Genomic DNA, 20,104 nt, shown 5'->3' on the forward strand with positions numbered 1-20,104 from the left:
TACGCGCCAAAGCAGCCATGTTGTTTTTCTTTTATTTATTCTTTCTTTTTATTTTTTTTTTTTTTTTTGTCATAGACAACTGTCAGCTGCCATTCGACCTGTTTGGTAACACAGGCATTTATTGCAGAATTAAAAAATTACTAAATTCAAAATAAGATGCGTGCCGGTTCACAATCGTCGTCGTCGCTCGCGGCTGATGTAGTCCGTGTCGTAAGCGTGTGTGCGTGAGACATCGGTGAACGCACGCATGCTAGGCGTTAACATGTTGCGGCCCCAGGAACGCAGTTCTGGTCCTGGTTCATGACTGGCAGCGGGCACAGTCGGTTGAATACTCGTCGAAGAGTGCCCGAACTGGTGAGCACGTCGGCCATGCGGGTCACGCCGTCGGAGCCGGGGTACAGGCGCACCACGCGCCCTAGCAGCCACCGGGTAGGAGGCAGCCGGTCATCTTTCACCAGCACCATCTCTCCGAGTTGAAGCCGTTGCTTTCCTTGCTGGTACCATTTCTGCCGTTTTTGGAGTTCTGTAATATATTCTGTGTAATAACATTTCCAGAAATGGGCCTTTAATTGCTGAATTCTCAAATATCGGGAGAGAGTAGGTATCGTCGAAGGTTCAGTGTCCTGAGGAGAAGGCAAAACTGTTAGCGTTCGTCCAATTATAAAATGTGATGGGGTGAGCGCTGTGAGATCAGAAGGATCTGATGATATCGGAGTGAGAGGCCTAGAATTCAAAATTCCCACGATCTGTACAAGAACTGTATTCATTTCTTCATAGGTTAAGTTAGCTAAACCTAAAACCCTTTTTAAATGATATTTTACAGATTTTACGGAACCCTCAACTAATCCGTTAAAATGCGATTATTCCCAGTAGTCCCCTCTAGACCTGTCCCCCGGAGTGACAGCTGGGAATTGTCTTCCCAGTTGTTACCGGGGTGACAATTCGTGCCGACTGTTCCCTTTGAAAGCTGACTAGAGGGGACAAATGGGAAGTATGTTTCTCAGTTGTCACCGGGAGGGGGGGGTGACAATTGCTACGATTTAAAATAAAAAGTGCCATCAGATTTTAGATTTTTTATTGTCAGAAGAGAGTTATATAGAATCAGAAAATGTCAGAAGAGAGTTATATAGAATTAAATGACAATGCCAGAATCTCTATAGAGCTTTGCCCCACCAAAAAATATATTTTACAGGCATGCCAAATGTAGCATTCTATTGCTGCTCTATTAGTGATAACTAAAAACATGATTAAAGCCTTCAGAGGTTGCGGTTTCTATATAAATCTAAGAACAAAATATTACATTTAGGTTATAATGGTAGAAATAATTAAATTAAATCTATACTAATATTATAAAGCTGAAGAGTTTGTTTGATTGTTTGTTTGTTTGTTTGAACGCGCTAATCTCCGGAACTACTGGTCCGATTTGAATAATTCTTTTTGTGTTGGATAGTCCATTTATCGAGGAAGGCTATAGGCTATAAAACATCACGCTATAACTATTAGGAGCGAAGAAATAAAGGAAAATGTGAACAAAACGGGGGAAATTATTAATTCTTGAGGGCTTCCGTTGCGTGCGCTGCGAAAATGGTTCAAGATACGAAAATTATATGTATGAAAGAATTATTCCTCTTAAAATGATCTAAAAAAAGTCCGCGACAGTATATGTCTATCTTTTAGGATTAACTTACTAGAATCGTTTTTATGGTAATCAAACTTGGTCTAAATTAATGCATTATTTGTTAAGAGTTGTATTAACGAAAAAATATTAATCTTTATCGAAATAAATGTGTTGTTCATTAAGAGTATTTAATTGTGAACAAAATTGTCTTTGACATCACTAAACTTCAATAAACATCTTAGAAGATATTACAATTTTAAAATAACTCCGATATAAAATTCACCCGCGTGATGTGCGAAACGCGACGCTGCCAGGAGATGCATTGTTTGCGAACGACGCTCAGCCTGGTGTAACTATACTCAAAAAAATTATAGTCTTACTAACGAAGTAAAACATTTTTTGATCATTGACCATCGAAAGCGTTTGTTTACAGCGTAGAATGGCAAAAAAGCGGTTTACCACACGCCCTCATTTAATTGTGGCTGTCTAACAAAGTACAACCAGATTCTACGTATAGTGCAATAATATCGGCTGAAACATTTGACAAACAAAAAAATCCAATTCTTCAATTTATTGTCATAAAAATATGAAAGGGTATAAAAATATGGACATTAAGGATTTCATAACCTTGCGTCACCATGTATGAAAGAAAACATTTGTTCTAGAAAGTACTCTTTCTTTTTTTTTGAGGGGGAAAAATCATCCGTTGGCTACTCCTGTCTTGGGTGAAGCGAGAAGGAGTGTAAAAATCACCCCGTTCTGATTTGAGCCGGGGCCCCATCTGTAGTGGCCTGGCTCTTTGAGGCGCGCACAGAACGCGACGCACGGTACGCACGGGTCTGGTTTTGATCGGGCGACGAGCTACTCTTACTCGCCGTCCGCAGACCCGCGCTTACGGTGGCCGGGGATCGTCACACGATCCTCGACGCCCGGAGTGTTTTATGCGGCGGCTGGGGCGTGATAAGGATCTTTCCCTCACGCGCTCCGCCTCCTCCTTAGCTAGGATGGCTACTTCGCAGAAGGGGAGACGGCGTCCCTTTCCCCTCGCTCCGCACCTTGGCCTGAACTAGAGCCGGACGTGAGAGGTTACCGTCGCCATTCACATCCCTAAGGACATGGCGATGCTCAGCACATGCAATGCACACCGCCACTGTATGCTCCACCATATCTTCTGGGCGGTCCTCACAATGACGACACCCAGACGAAACGCCTGGGTGTTTCCTCCCGCCGAATTAAAAACAGGTACCAACCGAAACTTCCGTGTCCGGTAAGTACCTGCGTCAGGCGGTAGGTGAGGACGCCGTGACGCCTCTCAAGCCACTCTTCAAAGAGGGGACTTATCACTGCTATAACGCGTATGTAGCGAGCCCATCTAAAAAGTACCCTAGGAATTTTATTTCTGAAACACAAACCGGGGTGGCGGTTACCCAACCTATAGGCGCAGGTTTCCGGAAAACAGTGGAAACACATATAGTATAGAAATGAGTGTGGATTGTTCCTTATAATCATAATCCAGTGCTATCACGCATTTTCAATGCAAATTTACCGTGGGTAACAGCTATAATTTATGAAGCTGAGAAAGTTGTTTGCAAAAATAAATATAATGCCTAAAATAACTATTCCACGCGGACGAAGTCGCGGGCACAGCTAGTGCTTTATATTATTACAATGCTATCAAAGGGTGTTTAGCTATGAAAGGCAAGAATGTTATCACCAATATCACCTTTAGTAATCCTACTTTTCATTCATAGTCATAACGAAACAACAATGTAAACAGAACAGACAGAGCGAATGTCAAATAATGACTTTTTGGACATAACTGACACACGCACGCCAATGACGTTTCGTTACATCTAATCACTAACGTTCAAACACGAAATAATAATTAGAATATGCATTCATTATAATATATTGTAAGGAGTTTCTATCTATCATGTAAGGAGTTGTAAGGAGTTTCTATCTATCATGTAATGAGTTTCTATCTACCCTGAAGTAGTCTATGAAAGGAGGTTGTTAATAAGAAATGCTCCTATTTGCTCGCCAGCTCTCGGATTGTACGGAAGGGTTGTGATAATCTGTGTTGGTCGTTATTAAGGTCACGTAAGCCATTTTTCCAATCGTTTTGTTTAATTATTGAAGTTTGCAGTATTTGATTAATTGTTATGTTGTATTGATTAAAATTTGTAAGATTTAAAAATAAACGGCTTCTTGTCGATTGTATTTATTTTTTTATAAAATTCCACTTCTGAACCTAAAATCAGAAGTGGGATAAAGGACTTATAAGCCCACACTAACGTTAATTTGCTTTTGAATTTGTAAATCAGTTGAAAACAAGAAAACCGTTAACTTTTAAACTTTGCTTTGTTTACAACTACTGCTTACTTCAGTTTTCTTTCTTTTTACTATTTTTGTGTTTAATTGCTGTATTTACGAGACGTACAAGGATGCCTATTCCACGGAGGCGCCCCTCCAGAGGCGATTCGCGTAATCGAGATCGGCATACTTCTCGTAGGTCTCGCGACCGTAGTGAGGTTAGATCAAACCGCAATTCGAGCGACAGACAACGAACTTCGCGAGATGGCTTGCGTGTCCGAGATCAACATGATTCTCGCAATACTGAAGTGCATCGGTCGCGTACTCGTGTTAGGTGCGAATTGCGTAGTAGGGATCGCTCTCGTAGTGCTCCTCGCGACCGGTCGAGATCACACTCGCGTTCAATACGTTCTTCTAACGATGAGGCGCGCTCTGCTCATAATACCGATACCTTGCCTACAATCGTTGCTGCTGTGCCAGAAAAGGTTGCGCCGCGACAGCAGTCCATGGAGTCTAGTACCCCCTGTTCTGAAGCGTCTACCCTTGCTAATGCTTTGATGCAGGCAATTAAAACGATGCAACCCTCAAGGTCGCAACATTATTATGTGTCTAATTTCGACATCTCGATTGAAGTAGATTTAGTAATAGTTCCAGCATCTTTTATGAATGCGCCTATCATAATTGGAACTGACGTATTAAATCGCGACGGCGACGTATGACGTATTACATTCGAACTAAAGATAGACAATATCTTACGCGCACAGACATGATTAATAAAGAGGTTAACGCTATCGATAAAAATGTTGAGTTAAAACTGAATACACTTTTAAGGGGTGTAGAATTGGAAAGCCTTATGTCTGTCATAAATGATTTTTTGGAGTTCTTAATAAAAGGGACCGCTGTAACTACAGTCCGAACAGGAGAAATGGAAATAAGGCTTACCAGTTCTACTCCTGTCGTTTATAAACCGTATAGGCTCTCGTATTCCGAAAAACTTAAAGTACGGGAAATATTTAGAGAAAGGAATCATTAGACGTTCTAAATCTGAATACGCGAGTCCAATCATCCTAGTGAGGAAACGCGATGGGTCGGACAGACTTTGCGTAGATTTTAGGGCACTAAATCGTATAACTGTGAAAGACCGTTACCCGCTCCCACTAATAGACGATCACATTGATAGGTTAGGCAGTTATAAATTCTTTTCCTGTCTCGATATGGCTACTGGTTTCCACCAGATCCCTTTGAAAGAGGAATGTATACACCTGACAGGGTTTGTAACACCAGAAGAACACTTCGAATATGTCAAAATGCCTTTTGGTCTAGCCAATTCTCCAGTAGTTTACCAGCGCATCATCAATAACACCCTTCGCGCACATATTAATGAGGGTAACGTGTTAGTTTAGGATGACGTCCTCCTTCTGAGTAATACGGTACACGAGGGAATTGAACTGTTGCGTAAGGTAACTACTTAGAATTCTCATAATAGCTGGTTTTTCAATAAATCTGGCCAAATGTTCGTTTCTGGTTACTGAAGTCGAATATTTAAGTAGACTCATAACGTCAGGTCAGGTTAGGCCGAGTCCACGAAAAGTGGAATCCTTAGTCAGCTCTTTGCCTCCCGAGAACGTAAAGCAGGTGCGACAACTTTTAGGCTTCGCAGGATTCTCTACCCTATTTACCGACAAGATTCTACGGAACTTAAACGCGTCATTACTCAGGCTATCTCCTTGTTTGGGGTGCCAAAACTTATGGTCACGGACAAAGGACGTATGTTCGAGTCTAAAGAATTCGTGGCATGGATTAACGAACTCGGCTGCAACCTGCACTACATCACGCCAGAGATGCACCAGGCAAATGATCAAGCGGAAAGGTACATGCGGACAATACTCAACATGTTACGCATCCAAGCCAACCACAAAAATCTGCAGTGGACGGAAACTCTGTGGAAACTACAACTGGTGCTGAACATCACAAGACAGAAGACTACGCAGGTATCTCCCTTGAATCTTCTAATAGGCACAGAATCTACAACTCCTGTGGTTCGAGCGCTAGTACGTGATGTGGCAATCGAGGGTTTGGCACCTAACAGAGAGGCACTACGTGAAATCACAAGAAGCAGAGCCCGAGAACTCCTCAGTAACAACCAAATCAAGCAAGACGAGCAAGTTAACCAGCGACGGAGTACACCACGCCAATTCAATGTTGATGACTTGGTCTTTGTAATCAAATACTCTCAGTTGGCAGGGAAACTCGACTCCGGCATGCGCGGCCCATACAAGGTGGTGGAAGTTCTACCTAGTGGCCGTTACACGCTACGTTTGCTCGGCGGCAGTTATGGTAAAACAACGCAGGCTGCTGCTCAGTTCATTGTGCCGTGGCGGGGTGAGTGGAGCCCTGAAACATGTGCCGCATTTTTTGAAAGTAAGTTGACCTCATAATGTTGACAGTTATGCAAGGCTCATTAGTACGAATATTATCTAAATGGTGAACCTCACTTGTATGATGCACTCTGCTTGTTGAATGCCTCAGCACGGATGATTACGGTCACCGTGTTGGGAAGCCTCGACACGTTCGAATACGGTCTGCGTGTCGGGAAGCCTCGACACGTTCGAATACGGTCTGCGTGTCGGGAAGCCTCGACACGTTCGAATACGGTCTGCGTGTCGGGAAGCCTCGACACGTTCGAATACGGTCTGCGTGTCGGGAAGCTTCGACACGTTCGAATACGGTCTGCGTGTCGGGAAGCCTCGACACGTTCGAATACGGTCTGCGTGTCGGGAAGCCTCGTCACACGTTCGAATACGGTCTGCGTGTCGGGAAGCTTCACACGTTCGAATACGGTCTGCGTGTGGAATGCGCTCGTACGTTTGAATACGGTCTTCGTACGAGTGGGTCTGTTTTGCAGATTATGTTATTGGATTCTCCGGTGATTTAATGATGAAGTCAACCGGGGAGATTAAGCATACAGGCCTTGGAAACTCACAGTATATGCCTTGGCTTGGTTGTAGTTTGTTTGCTTTTTCTTTGAGAACGATGAATGTGCGTCTTGTGAGATAGTTCTGATAGAATGAGGAATGAATTGACTGAGTGGAGACTGAATGATTGGTTAGCAAGATTGGGTGTTCCTACGTTGTATTCCTGAACATTTTTAGATGAAACTAACGATGACGAGGAGACGGAAGCGCAAATAGAGTTTGCTCCTACAGCTGCACTGTCCATGCCCTTGCTGGATGAGGGTGTTGTAACCGATCCACCGACCTCTCCAGTGGCCGGTCCCAGCGGGATCACAAGAAGAAACTGTGTCGAGGACGACTCACCGTCAGGAGAGGCCGTGTAAGGAGTTTCTATCTATCATGTAAGGAGTTGTAAGGAGTTTCTATCTATCATGTAATGAGTTTCTATCTACCCTGAAGTAGTCTATGAAAGGAGGTTGTTAATAAGAAATGCTCCTATTTGCTCGCCAGCTCTCGGATTGTACGGAAGGGTTGTGATAATCTGTGTTGGTCGTTATTAAGGTCACGTAAGCCATTTTTCCAATCGTTTTGTTTAATTATTGAAGTTTGCAGTATTTGATTAATTGTTATGTTGTATTGATTAAAATTTGTAAGATTTAAAAATAAACGGCTTCTTGTCGATTGTATTTATTTTTTTAATAAAATTCCACTTCTGAACCTAAAAATATATTATAAAAAAATAAATTAACTAACAGTATGTATTTATACCAAATTCATATTAAAATCCGCACACATTACATTAATAAATCTTTTTTTTTTATTGAATGAATCTTTGTGTTCCTTGTGCAAACGTACCAAGAAACGCAGATGGTCGCGATAACTACAGGAAATAGGCCTTAGGTTTTTTAAATTCTTTTTATTTTCTAATTTTTATCCGCAACTTTAACAGAATAATCATTAAGTAACCAAGGGTCTTATTTTCATTGCATAATATTGATTAATTTACATTTCTTGTACATTGATGAAATTAAGTGGGGCAGGATCTGGCATTGTCATTTTAAAAATCAACATTATGTTTCCTTTAATTGCTACAATCACAGATTATTAACTTTAATTAATGCTAATCGTATAATTACAGATGGTTTTTGAAACACTAAGAAATATATACCTACTAATTATGTACTATACTATAGACATAAACTTAAAGTCTAAGTGTTTCCAAAAAATGTCCAACAGACATATTCCCATGCAGAAATTCCATTTGCATATCTTGTATGAATTCGTCCTTGAGTACATGTTTCATCTGCCTTTCTTTAAATCGTTTTAATTTGTTTTTTACCATCGTGTGTCGGACTGTGACCAATGATGCATCCTTTTGTATAATGTTAAGAAAATGTAAGATATTGGGCTTCTTTTTCCCTACTTCCCGATTCAATTTGTTGTGCCAGCCCTCCAAACAGTTAGTGGTGCGATGCTGACTTCCGAATACATTCCAAGTTTGTATAAAATCTTCTTTTAACCATTGCTTTGTCATATAGGCTCGAAACTTTATAATGTTCTCGTCTTCTGTTTGCTTCCGTGTGATATATGACCAACCGTTTATAACTTCAGATGGTGGTAGTAAAGGGAGTACAGCGCTCAATGCTACTTCCCGGATTTTTACTGGATTGCTCGATTTCGTGATTTCAAGATCGCGCCCTTTTCGCCAAATAGCCTTGTTAAAATGATAGTAACATCCGCTCACTATTACAGATGGAAAAACTTTAGCAATGGCGCTCATAGCTGCTTTTTCATAATCAGTTTTGTATTTTGTGGGATTCCATCCAGGTACTTGGGATTTAATTAAAGAAAATAAAGCCACGTAGGACGATTGTTGTCTATCACTCATTAGAGCGTACACAAGTGGCACGATGTTTGTACTGTTCACAGTACTTCCAATATCACCATGTATGGTGTATAATTGATCAAACGGTTTTGGACAAATTTTAAAGGTTCCATCGCTGTAATAATCCTGAACTGTAAGTAATAACTCTCTTGCTCTTTGTGTACAAAAGATAATTATTCGTTTATTATCGTAGTAATAATCTGCCATTAAAAAATCTTCATATCCGGGAATTTGCACGTCTTCTATTTTGTCGCATTGGATTTTATTAACTCCTGCTACCTTATTTCTATATCTATACAACGATGATTTGACAGATTTAAAACTTGGCATTTCAGCAATAAGTTGCAATCCTCTATTTTCGTACGAAGCTACCATAGCATTATAACATTGAGGAACTGCTGGGTAATTTTGTGTAGTCAAATCTTGCTTGCATCTGTAGAGGTGTTCGTCAATTTCATTTTTGGCAAAGTTGGGTGTGCATGTGTGAGCAGTTTCTTCAACAATATTTCCGTCCTGAAAAGTAAAAAATCTTTCTATAGCATCTAATTATAGGACCCATAATAGATCAGCCTCTAGTTATCGGATACTTACTAATAAACGTTCATCTCATACCTATCAACCTAATTAACAAGTTATTAGTACTTCCTAATACCTTATATCCAAAAACTTTATTGACATATTGACATAGTTAAAAAAATACTTAAATACTCACTTTTATCCTGATACGCCCTTTACACATTTTCCTTCTCTGACTAGAATTATTCGCTTGTTTTCAGTTTCTCATTTCTGCAGACTCGCATTTTTTCGGATTCGCATTTCTTCAGATTCGCATCTCTTCAATTTCTCATTTCTTCTGTATCTCTTTTCACCATATATGTACAGTCGCAACGTAAATAAAACAAACACAGCAATTAGATTGAATATAACGTGTTTAACCTTTTTGATCCTATATATTATTGGCTGGATAATATCTAATAATGTCTTTGTAATTTTAATGTCAGTTTTAGAATGTCATATTATTCAGCTTAATCATTGAGTTGGTGTTTGATTTATTTAATTTTGTCGTTCCTGATTACCATGAATTCAGATAATATTGTGTTTATTAAAAGTGCCCGTAATAAAGATGTGCTTATAAAATCTGGACATAAATATTATTTCAGTACAAAGAACAAAAGTGGTTCAACTAATTGGAGATGTGTAAACCAGTCTATTTGTTGTGCATCTATTACATTATCTTCAGATAGGATTGAAATATTAAGAGTATCCCAACATGTGTGTAAGCCTAACATAATGAAAAATAAGGTCGATATCTGTCTTCAAAAATGTAAGGAAAGAGTTGCAGAATGCATGCAGCCAGTTCAATCTTTATTTGAAGATCAATTTGAAGACTTAAAAGAAACTGCTTGCACAAGTACATCTCGAGAAATACCTTCCTTTAAATCTGTTAAAGATACATTGTACCGACATCGTTACAGAGCATTAACAGTTAAAAAAAGTACGTTTAATAATGTACAAGATGTAGTTCTGCCTAAAATTTTAAGTGAAAACTTCTTAGTAAGCGACTTAGATAACATCTTAGTATTTGCAACCCCTATGGCTGTTGATATCGTGAAAAATGAGACCAGCTATTTGGGCGATGGTACTTTCAAAATTGTGCCTAAACCGTATTACCAGCTATATACGTTGCACGTAGATTTAAGCAAAACTGAAAATTCTGGAATAGTGCCCGTTATTTATGCTCTTTTACCGGATAAAAGTGAAAGTACATATAATAAACTTTTTTTAATTTTGAAAAGTAAATTGTTTTTAAATATTACTCATTATGTAAGTGATTTTGAAATGGCTGTCCTCAATGCTGTAAAGAATAATTTCATTGATGTCGAACTGAAAGGATGTTTTTTTCATTATCAAAGGGCCATATGGAAAAAATGTAAAGAATTAGGTATAACTTCCTATGATGAAGGCCGTGAGTTCGTAAAGAAACTTATGGTGACAGCTCTGCTACCTTCACAGCTTATGCCGGAAGCATTTATATACATATTTGAAAATGAACCAAACGTTCAAAATGTACACACATTCAAAGAATATTTTCATAATCAATGGATTAAAAAGATATCATCCAACGTTTTGAGTTGCTATAATGAAAAAAATAAGACGACAAGCTCGTTAGAGGGCTGGCATCACCGCCTTCGAATTAGGATAGGTATTCATCCAAAGTTATTTTTATTCATTTCGTTACTAAAAAAGAAGGAAGATTCCAAGATTTTAGAATAAAAAGGAACCAATCTAAACCTACAAAGCCTTCTAAAAAAGATCAGGAGCAAAAAGAAATTATTCAGAAATGTGTATCAGGTGACATAGCCATTCCTGAGTGTATAACATTATTATCTCGGTTGTAAAATATCTTATGTTTTCTGTTATTGTTTTGTATTCCCTGAAAACGCAGGTAGAGGTGTACTGATACGTCTTCTGTAATAATTAAATGTTTTGTTTTTACCATATCTATTTGTTTTTTATTGTAACTGTACTCTGATTAATTGAGATGCAGAAGAAATGAGAAATTGAAGAGATGCGAATCTGAAAAAATGCGAATCCGAAAAAATGCGAATCTGCAGAAATGAGAAACAGAAAACAAGCAAATAATTCTCTGACTACACTCCCATATTGAAAGACTAGTATTGTACTGTTTTTTCTTATAAAATTGATGTCCTGCTCGAAGCAGAATGTTTCCAACTCCTCTTTGTATTATCACAAAAGACGATTTACCCAAACTGGCACATGCATTATTTGTAGTATTTAACAACAGTGAGTAACACAACGGGTGGAACGAACGAAGTTTATGTTAGGAAATGTATCGTCAGTTAAAATAATAATTATTATTATAATTTTATTATTATCACTTTTATTTATTTCTTTTATTAAATTAAGTCAATTGACAGGAGTCACCACTCCAAAAAGTTTAATTAGTAATATAGGTCGCCACACAATTAAAGGAAACATAATGTTGATTTTTAAAATTTGATTCTATATAACTCTGTTCTGACATTTTTATTTAATAACTAAATTTTTTTTTTTCGACTGTTGTTAGCGTGTTGACATTGTGACTTTTTTATTTAATTCTATATGGCATAACAAATAAAAAATCTAAAATCTAATGGCACTTTTTATTTTAAATCGTAGCAATTGTCACCCTCCCCCCCCCCCCGGTGACAACTGAGAAACATACTTCCCATTTGTCCCCTCTAGTCAGCTTTCAAAGGGAACAGTCGGCACGAATTGTCACCCCGGTAACAACTGGGAAGACAATTCCCAGCTGTCACTCCGGGGGACAGGTCTAGAGGGGACTACTGGGAATAATCGTTAAAATGTGGGCTATATGCTGGTGAAAATTTGAAGTTTATATTTGAATTAGATGCTTGAGAGCCAATTTCGTCGGAATTTGATTTTAAAAATCTAGCCAACTCATTACATGCACCGACGAAACAGGTACCATTGTCAGAGTAAATCGTTCGCGGTCGTCCTCTGCGGGCAACGAACCGGTCTAATGCAGTTAAAAATGTGGTGCTGCTTAAATCGGTGACAAGTTCTATATGAACTGCTTTAATGGCCAGACAAACGAATATACAGACATATGACTTTATGAGTCTGCTTCCTCTGCCCTTTCGGTTCAGTATCATGACGGGACCGGCATAGTCGACCGCCGTGTTGGCAAACACATAGTCAGTATGTAGGCGACTGGAAGGAAGGTTCCCCATGATGGGTTGGATGCTTTTTCCTGCAAAACGACAGCATTTAATGCATTTATGAACGGTCTGTCTGGCTAGGTTTCGACTATTAATAAACCAAAATTTGTGACGAATTGTAAAAAGTAATAAAAAGTAATAAGAGTATATTTACTCTTTAATGAAGTTGCAATATTGCTCTTTAAAATGTGGTTCACGTTTGAATCTACGTTCTAAGGACAAGAATCTGGACAAAGCTTGTTCGTAAGAATCACCAAACCTATCAGGCGACTCCTTCAATGGAATCGTCACTTAAAATCGCCCATCAGGCAACCGGATAGTATTATTTATAAAGCTTTGTTCACATTCAAGCTCTTCCTTAGATATTTGTTTACGTGTAGCGACTGTTTCTAATTCAAAAAATTTAGATAATTTATTATGTAATTGATCGTCATTGTTTTGTAAAATAAGATGATTGCAATGGACTGTATTAGTGATTTTTGAACGTTGTGTTGATACTGGGCCTGCTATTAAGAAACCCAGTTTAGATTTATTTAATGTTGGTTTATTTTTACCCAACGATATATTTTGAGAACCGAGTATGGTCCAAAATATTTTAGCTCCAAGAAGCATATCGACTGGAGCAGGTATGTGGAAGTTAGGGTCCGCCAACATAATGTGCGGCGGTATATTTAATGTTGAAACATCAACTTTAGTAGTTGGTATTAACTGAGTAATGCGCGGAACGACATGACAGGAGACGCTCTCGCTATAATTATTAAATAATGACGATATGGGTACGTCACAGCACTTTGTTAGGCATGATATTTGGGAATTTAACCCTTCGACAACGGTTAAAGTAGAAGAAGTAGGTAAGTTAAGTTTAGCACATAGACTTTCAGTTATAAAACTTGAGGTACTACCACTGTCAAGTATAGCACGTACTTTGTGGTATTTACCATTGTTGTCTGTCACATGGATTAAGGCCGTGGACAGTAGAACACAATTGCTTTGAATTGCTGACAATGTTATGTCTTGAGTAGGACCAGGAGGCTGACCTTGAATATCAGGCTGTGGCAAAGCGTGTAATAAAACGTTACTTGTCGAAGGTACAGGCTGCGCAGACGGCGCAGTCGTTTCATGATCATGAAGCAAGCTGTTGCGCCGCACGCCGCACGAACGACATGGTCCTAACCTGCATACACTGTCAGCAAGACCTTGACGTAAGCAATTCAAACACAATTTAAGTACCTTAACTTTGTCAAATCTGGTTTCTAAAGGTAATGACTTGAACTTCTGACAATGATAAAGTGCATGATTGCCTTTGCAATATAGACAAGCGAATTTACGAGCTGGAGGAGAATAAGTGTTTGCCACAAGTGTTTTGTGTCGAACATGTGTAGTGTCGCTCGACCGACGCTTTTTATGATTATTCTCCATTGTGTCCAAGAAATCAGCACGATCCTTTAGGAAATCATTAAACATTTTGAGAGTGGGCAAATCTTTCAACCTATTACGATAGGATTCCCACTTATGGCTCGTGACTGTGTCGAGCTTGTTTGAAATTATTTGAATTAGCAATACATCCCAGTGCTCAGTAGGAAGGTTAAGTTTTTTGAGTGCTCTGAGGTTCCTATTGACTGTATCGATTAGGTTAAGTAATGATTTTGATGATTCCTTCGCTAATTGTTCCAAGTTAAAAATGGCTTGAATGTGATTGTTTACTAATGATCTTTTATTATTATAGCGATCGCAAAGAAGTTCCCAAGCTACTTCGTAATTATCACTTGAGAAGTCTAAAGACTGAATTACTATAGCGGCGCTATCTTTCAATGCGGCTCGTAAATAATGAAATTTGTTGATATTTGGTATCGATTTATTTAAGTGTATGAGAGTACTAAATGTGTCACGGAATTCCAGCCAGTCATGACACTGACCCGAAAAACTAGGCAAATGGATAGTAGGAAGTTTAAGTTTTGGCCCACCTTCAAGCGCAGTACAACAAGAACCTGTCTCCGAGTGGTCGCTGCCCGCAGGCTCGGCTGCTGGAGCCAGCAGGTCTCGAGCGCGCGCGATCACCCTGAAGTACTTGGTCTCGAAGGCCTCGCGTTCTTTGTACTGCTCATCTGGAATTTCCGTGGAATTTTCTATATCGCACTGAATTGAATCGAAATCGGTATAGATTTCTTCAATTTTAGATAAACGGACATTCAATTCATTTATTTGTAATCTACTTAAGCTGTCACAACTCTCAACGGTTTGCAAATAATTTTCAAATAGCGTCAGCTTAGCTTTTAATGATGCACGCCTTTTAATTAAAGTTTTTACTTCTATGGTGAAGCAAGTGAAACTATATTTAAACGTAAGATTTGAAAGTAATGTTTAAAAGTGACTATTTATATTTTAAATGCAAGCTAAGTTTAAGTCAGTATAAGGATATACCTATTATGTTAATTGTACCAAACAAAGCGATGAAATGAGTTGCTAGAAAAGATCACAAGCAATTAGCTCAATGCAGATAATTCAAAGATAAGAAAAATGGAACGATTACTTAAATTAGCATGAATGTGAATGTGTGGGTGAACTGAGGGACCACACTGGGAATTCGCGAAATTAATGTTCTAGGATTTAGTAGTAGACCTAAAACAATTGTAGAACGAATCTGGAAATTTGTAAACAAATATATTAAAAACTACGACCCATAAAGTGTGGTCCCTCAGTTCTCAAAGACGATCAGCCAGATCTCGGAAAGTATCTTATAAAAGAAGGTTTTGTGAATACAGACATTTAGTAAAGAATTTGTAAAGATATCTATTAAATAACAGACCACAAAGCATTAAAGATAAAAAAAGTATAGCAACTGAACTGTGGTCCCTCAGTCCTTAAACAAAGATAAATATTTTAGTGAATATTACTGAATAAAACCGTTATTATTCTACATAAAGTTTTAGTAAAAGTCTTAAAACATTATGTAAAAAGAAATGGATCTTAAATATCGAAGCATTTCGAAGATAGCGATGATTAAAAGTGGTCCCTCAATCCTCTCCTCCACTGACATTTAGACACTGCTAGCTGCTAGACGAGAGGAATATCAGAAAGTCTAGTGTACTTAACATTTAGTAATAGTTTTCATGTCCGTAAGGATTGAGGAGCCACATCAGATTTTTAAAATCTGATTTTACCATTATTTAGCAGCAAGGAAGCTGATTTTGCAGCACGAATTCTAGATTTAGCAGCAAGATATATAACTAGATATATTAATGCAAAAGTGGCTCCTCAATCACCTATAACTCGTTAAGTAATAGATGAATATTTTTGAAAATTTTGTATCATTTAGCAGCAATTTTGCATATTACCGTCTACAAATTTCGCTTCTGTGGCGCTAAAATGTAAGAAAATACAATACTTGTAGTATGGCTCCTCTATCTAAATTTAACAGGTGAATTTCTACTGGATATGAGCGATCAATTATTATATTCGACATAATGATCATTTAGTAGGTGTTGTGTTTGTTTTTGCAGTATAGGAATAAAATAGTAAAACAGAGTAAATTTTATAGATGAACGCATTTTCTTTGGCTCCTCAATCCTGACGTTCTAATTATATATGTTTGACTGTACCCACCTGAGATGACAACGGAATCTAAAGCCAGAGATACTAGCATTTAGCAAATATGTCTGCTAAATATATCTGCACAGTTCAGCAATGTATTTAATTTAGATTCTGAAAAAACAATACTTAACTATTTTCTTGTAAATTCGTAGTGTAGGGTGACCACAGTTTGAGGGTATCTACAAATTATTATTTCTCTTACCAACCGACAATAATATTTATTTAACAAAGTGTTCATTAGCAGTGAAGTATTCTCGTTTGTATATTCACGTAGAAAATAAATACTTAACTTGGATTTCCTATAAATATAAAGTTAATCATCACGTTTGTGTCATCATAGTTGAATTGTGGGGATATTAATATGTGCAATATTGTGCAGTGATTGATAATTTAAGTGCAGTACGATATCCTGTTTTCAATGTAAGTACACTTTGTGCCGACTATTGCTATTATTTATATTTATTTATTTAATACGCAGTGTTCGGATTCGAAGTTTACAAATTGAAATAGAAAAAATTTAAGCACTTTCATGTTCTAACATATTTGTTATTATTACGTTATGAAAAAATTCAACAACCAGTCGGAACCTGCGACTTTCGTGTCGTACCATGCTATATAAAAATTACTAAAAGTCATTTTATCCAACGAAATATTATTAGATTGATGATTGGTCGCTTCGACTAGATAAGTGACTGAGGATATTTATTATTATTGTTGTTTCAGAACCATTATGCCGAAAGGCCGCCAATCGATAGTAGATCTGGTGGATCAACAAAAAGTATTTTCTAAATATGCTGAGATACTACAAAATCCTAACATTAAAAGTACTGACCCTATTTACCCGACTGCGCCAGAAGGAGGGTTATGTTTTTCGAGAGTATGTATGTATGTATGTATGTATAATTGTTTGGCACGCTCTGCAGCCTAAACGGCTTGATGGATTTTGGCTTGAGAGGTGTCGTTAGATTCGTATTTACTGTGAGAGTGACACTGGATATATCAAAATAATAAAAAAAACAAAATGGCGGATTTTTGGCGCCAAATTCGAATATTGCTCACTCTCTAGCCTGAACGGCTCGATGGATTTCAGCTTGATAGGGGTCGTTAGATTCGTATTTACTGTGAGAGTGACACTTGATATATCAAAATAATAAAACTAAAAGAAAATAAAATAAAAAAAGGTAATTTAAAAAACTAAAAATCCCGACTGCGTTTCTTTATAATATGAAAATGAAAAAACCCTAAAACAAGAAAGTCATCGTAAAATGTAAGCAGTCGGGACCCATCTATACATATAATAAAATCGTAGAAAAGTGCTGTCTGTACATTGAAAATAAAAATAAAAAAAATAGCAGGGGTTATTGTTATGTCGATGTCGAACCCAAAAATGTAATTAACTTTTTTTTTGTCTGTTTGTCTGTTTGTCTGTTTGTCTGTTTGTCTGTTCGTCTGTGCGCGCTAATCTCAGAAACGGCTGATCCGAGTTGGATGCGGTTTTCACGAATATATTGTGGGATGCTTAAATTTACATTTAGTGTTTGTTTCATGTCAATCGGTTCATAAATAAAAAAGTTATGTCAAATTAAAGAATCACGTCGAACATTCTATGCTTATACCATTAATCTCCGCAACTATTTGACGGATTTGGTTGAAATTTGGTACAGATATAGTTTAGAACCTTAGAAAGGACATAGATATATTTTTATTTCAAAAATCAAAAAATAAAAATAAGAAATAAATTATTTATAAATAATTCTATGTCGATCGTTACACGACTTCGGTTCATGTTATTGTTTTAATTTATCGAAAAAAAGTAAATTAATAGTAAAAAGGTATGAAAAAAATAATATCAATATAATAAAACATTTAGTACAAAGAAAATGCTCTAACGGAGTATAGATAATTCTATGTCGATCGTTACACGACTTCGGTTCATGTTATTGTTTTAATTCATCGAAAAAAAGTAAATAAATAGTAAAAAGGTATGAAAAAAATAATATCAATATAATTAAACTTTTAGTACAAAGAAAATGCCCGAACGGAGTATAAATAAATAATCCAAGTTGTCTTTATCCTCGATAGATGGCGTTGGGATCGAAATAGATCGCGCTATGGTTTCGTTACATTCATTTGGTTGGGTATCGGCCGAGCGCTTCGGTACTATCGTAGAAAAAGTGTATTATCAGTCGTATGATTATTTGTCTGTAGTGGTCCTGCTGTTTCGTATATTCTAAATTGGTTTCGTTGTATTTGTCAATTAATAAGTTTATTTGTTGGGTTTTCCTGGTTAAACTATTTAACGTAGGTTTAGTTTGATATCGATTATTAGTAGTTACTGTAGTTAGTTTTTTTAATAAAATTGTAAGTCTATTTTTTTTTAATTAGTTTAGATTTAAGTCGTTTCTTTTAAATTATTTAGTTTAAGCTTGGTTATTATAGCATAGAGGATAGATTGTAATATAGTTTCTTTTTTAATTGTTATAAATTCGTAATTCGTAGTTTTCTTTAGTTTTAAGTTAGTTTAAGTCCGTTTTTAAACTATTTTTTCAATGCCCTAAGTGAGTATACATCTATTAAATTCAAACGCAGAGCTCATTATGTTGATTTTTGAAGAGTTCCCTGGAATATCTTCCACATCTCATTTTTGAAGAGATCCCGCGAGATCGGGAACTATGTGGTTAAAACCAAAAATTTGCCGGAAGTCACTATTCCACGCGAACGAAGTCGCGGGCAAAAGCTAGTTCTAAATATAAAGACTTTGTGAGGGCACATACGGCTGGCTTTCTAGAATGGGTCCCGACTGCTTAAATTTTACGATGACTTTCTTGTTTTAGGGTTTTTTCATTTTAATATTATAATTTCTTAACCATTTCCAAAGAACTAGATTTTAAAATGACCCCGATAGCCTTGTATACATCATTAAAACGTAAACGTCATATATTTTTTGAAAACGATGTATCACTTCTTGAGCAAGAAACAACTGGCGAAATACATACTATACAAAATACAAGTTGTAACAGTAGTGACACAGATACGTCATTTAAAAGCAAAGATTTTGATTTCGAGAATAGTACACAAAACGATACAGTAACATTTAAATATCAAATGGACATGCATGACTGGAAAAAAATTCAGCCTATATACGCATATCAAAAACGAACAGGCACTACCACCTTTAAGAAATACAGAACCATGCCCAAGTTTAAATGGAGTAATCTATTAAAAGTAAACATTTATAAACATACTAAACTACCTTGTACTTGGACATTAAAGCGCGAAAAAGTGGTAAAAAATAAAATCTTTGTTAAAGGTAATTGTTCGCAATGTACTGCACATGCTAAAATAGAAAGTTATGAAACTACTGATAAAATTAACACAATCTACTGTAAAATAACGAATATAGACCGAACTGTCAAACACAATCCAACAAAGAAATTCAAGTTAACGCCCTACAAAAGACAACAACTATCAAAAATATTAAGATACAAGCCTGCAATAGTAGTTCATAATGAAATGGCTTCAGAGATCCTAGGTATTAAGAACGATGAAAAAGAGGTTGTAAATACACCAGCGTTGCCTTCTCTTTCCTGTTTGCGACAAATAAAATCTGAGGCCAGGAGAAAACAGTGGCTTGATCCTAATCCAATCATAGGTCTAGTGGTTATGGCCAAAAGTACACATAAAAATGTAATACGTTCTTTCAGTGTACACCCTAGTTTCTTTGTTTATTATTGGAATGAGAACCAAATTGATTATTACAATCTGTACCTACGGAAATTTGGAAGGGTAACTGTTACAATAGATGCTACGGGCTCATTCTTCGAAACAATGCGGCTCCCTGATGGCACAAAGCTGACCAAAAGATTATTTTTATATGCAGGTTTGATAACAGCAAATCTAAAGTTAAAATCCGTACCAGTATTACAGATGGTTACCGATGCACACGACAAGAATTCTATATTACACTGGCTAAATCAATGGAAAAAATCAGTTGATAGAT

General features: G+C 37.2%; 1 protein-coding gene across 2 annotated transcripts; it reads left to right on the plus strand.

Annotated features, from left to right (window-relative positions):
* Positions 1–5,454: 5,454 nt before the first annotated feature.
* Positions 5,455–7,286, plus strand: LOC126912435 (uncharacterized). Of its 2 annotated transcripts, XM_050704548.1 has the most exons (3): positions 5,455–5,922; positions 6,169–6,352; positions 7,084–7,286. In XM_050704548.1, exons 1-3 carry the CDS (start codon positions 5,680–5,682, stop codon positions 7,266–7,268), a joined length of 612 nt encoding a protein of 203 aa, XP_050560505.1. In that variant the 5' UTR covers positions 5,455–5,679; the 3' UTR covers positions 7,269–7,286. The 2 variants fall into 2 exon arrangements, with proteins under 2 accessions (XP_050560505.1, XP_050560503.1); XM_050704546.1 differs by having other exon boundaries at positions 5,506–6,352.
* Positions 7,287–20,104: the final 12,818 nt, after the last annotated feature.

The sequence above is a fragment of the Spodoptera frugiperda genome, chromosome 25 (assembly GCF_023101765.2).
Source record: "Spodoptera frugiperda isolate SF20-4 chromosome 25, AGI-APGP_CSIRO_Sfru_2.0, whole genome shotgun sequence".
Lineage (NCBI taxonomy): Eukaryota > Metazoa > Arthropoda > Insecta > Lepidoptera > Noctuidae > Spodoptera > Spodoptera frugiperda.

Bases quoted from the DNA above. Each gene is read 5' to 3' on its own strand.
- LOC126912435 (XM_050704546.1), top strand. From the start codon at position 5,680: ATGGTCACGGACAAAGGACGTATGTTCGAGTCTAAAGAATTCGTGGCA. The intron at 6,353-7,083 runs GTAAGTTGACCT...GAACATTTTTAG, and splicing joins ATGTGCCGCATTTTTTGAAA to ATGAAACTAACGATGACGAG.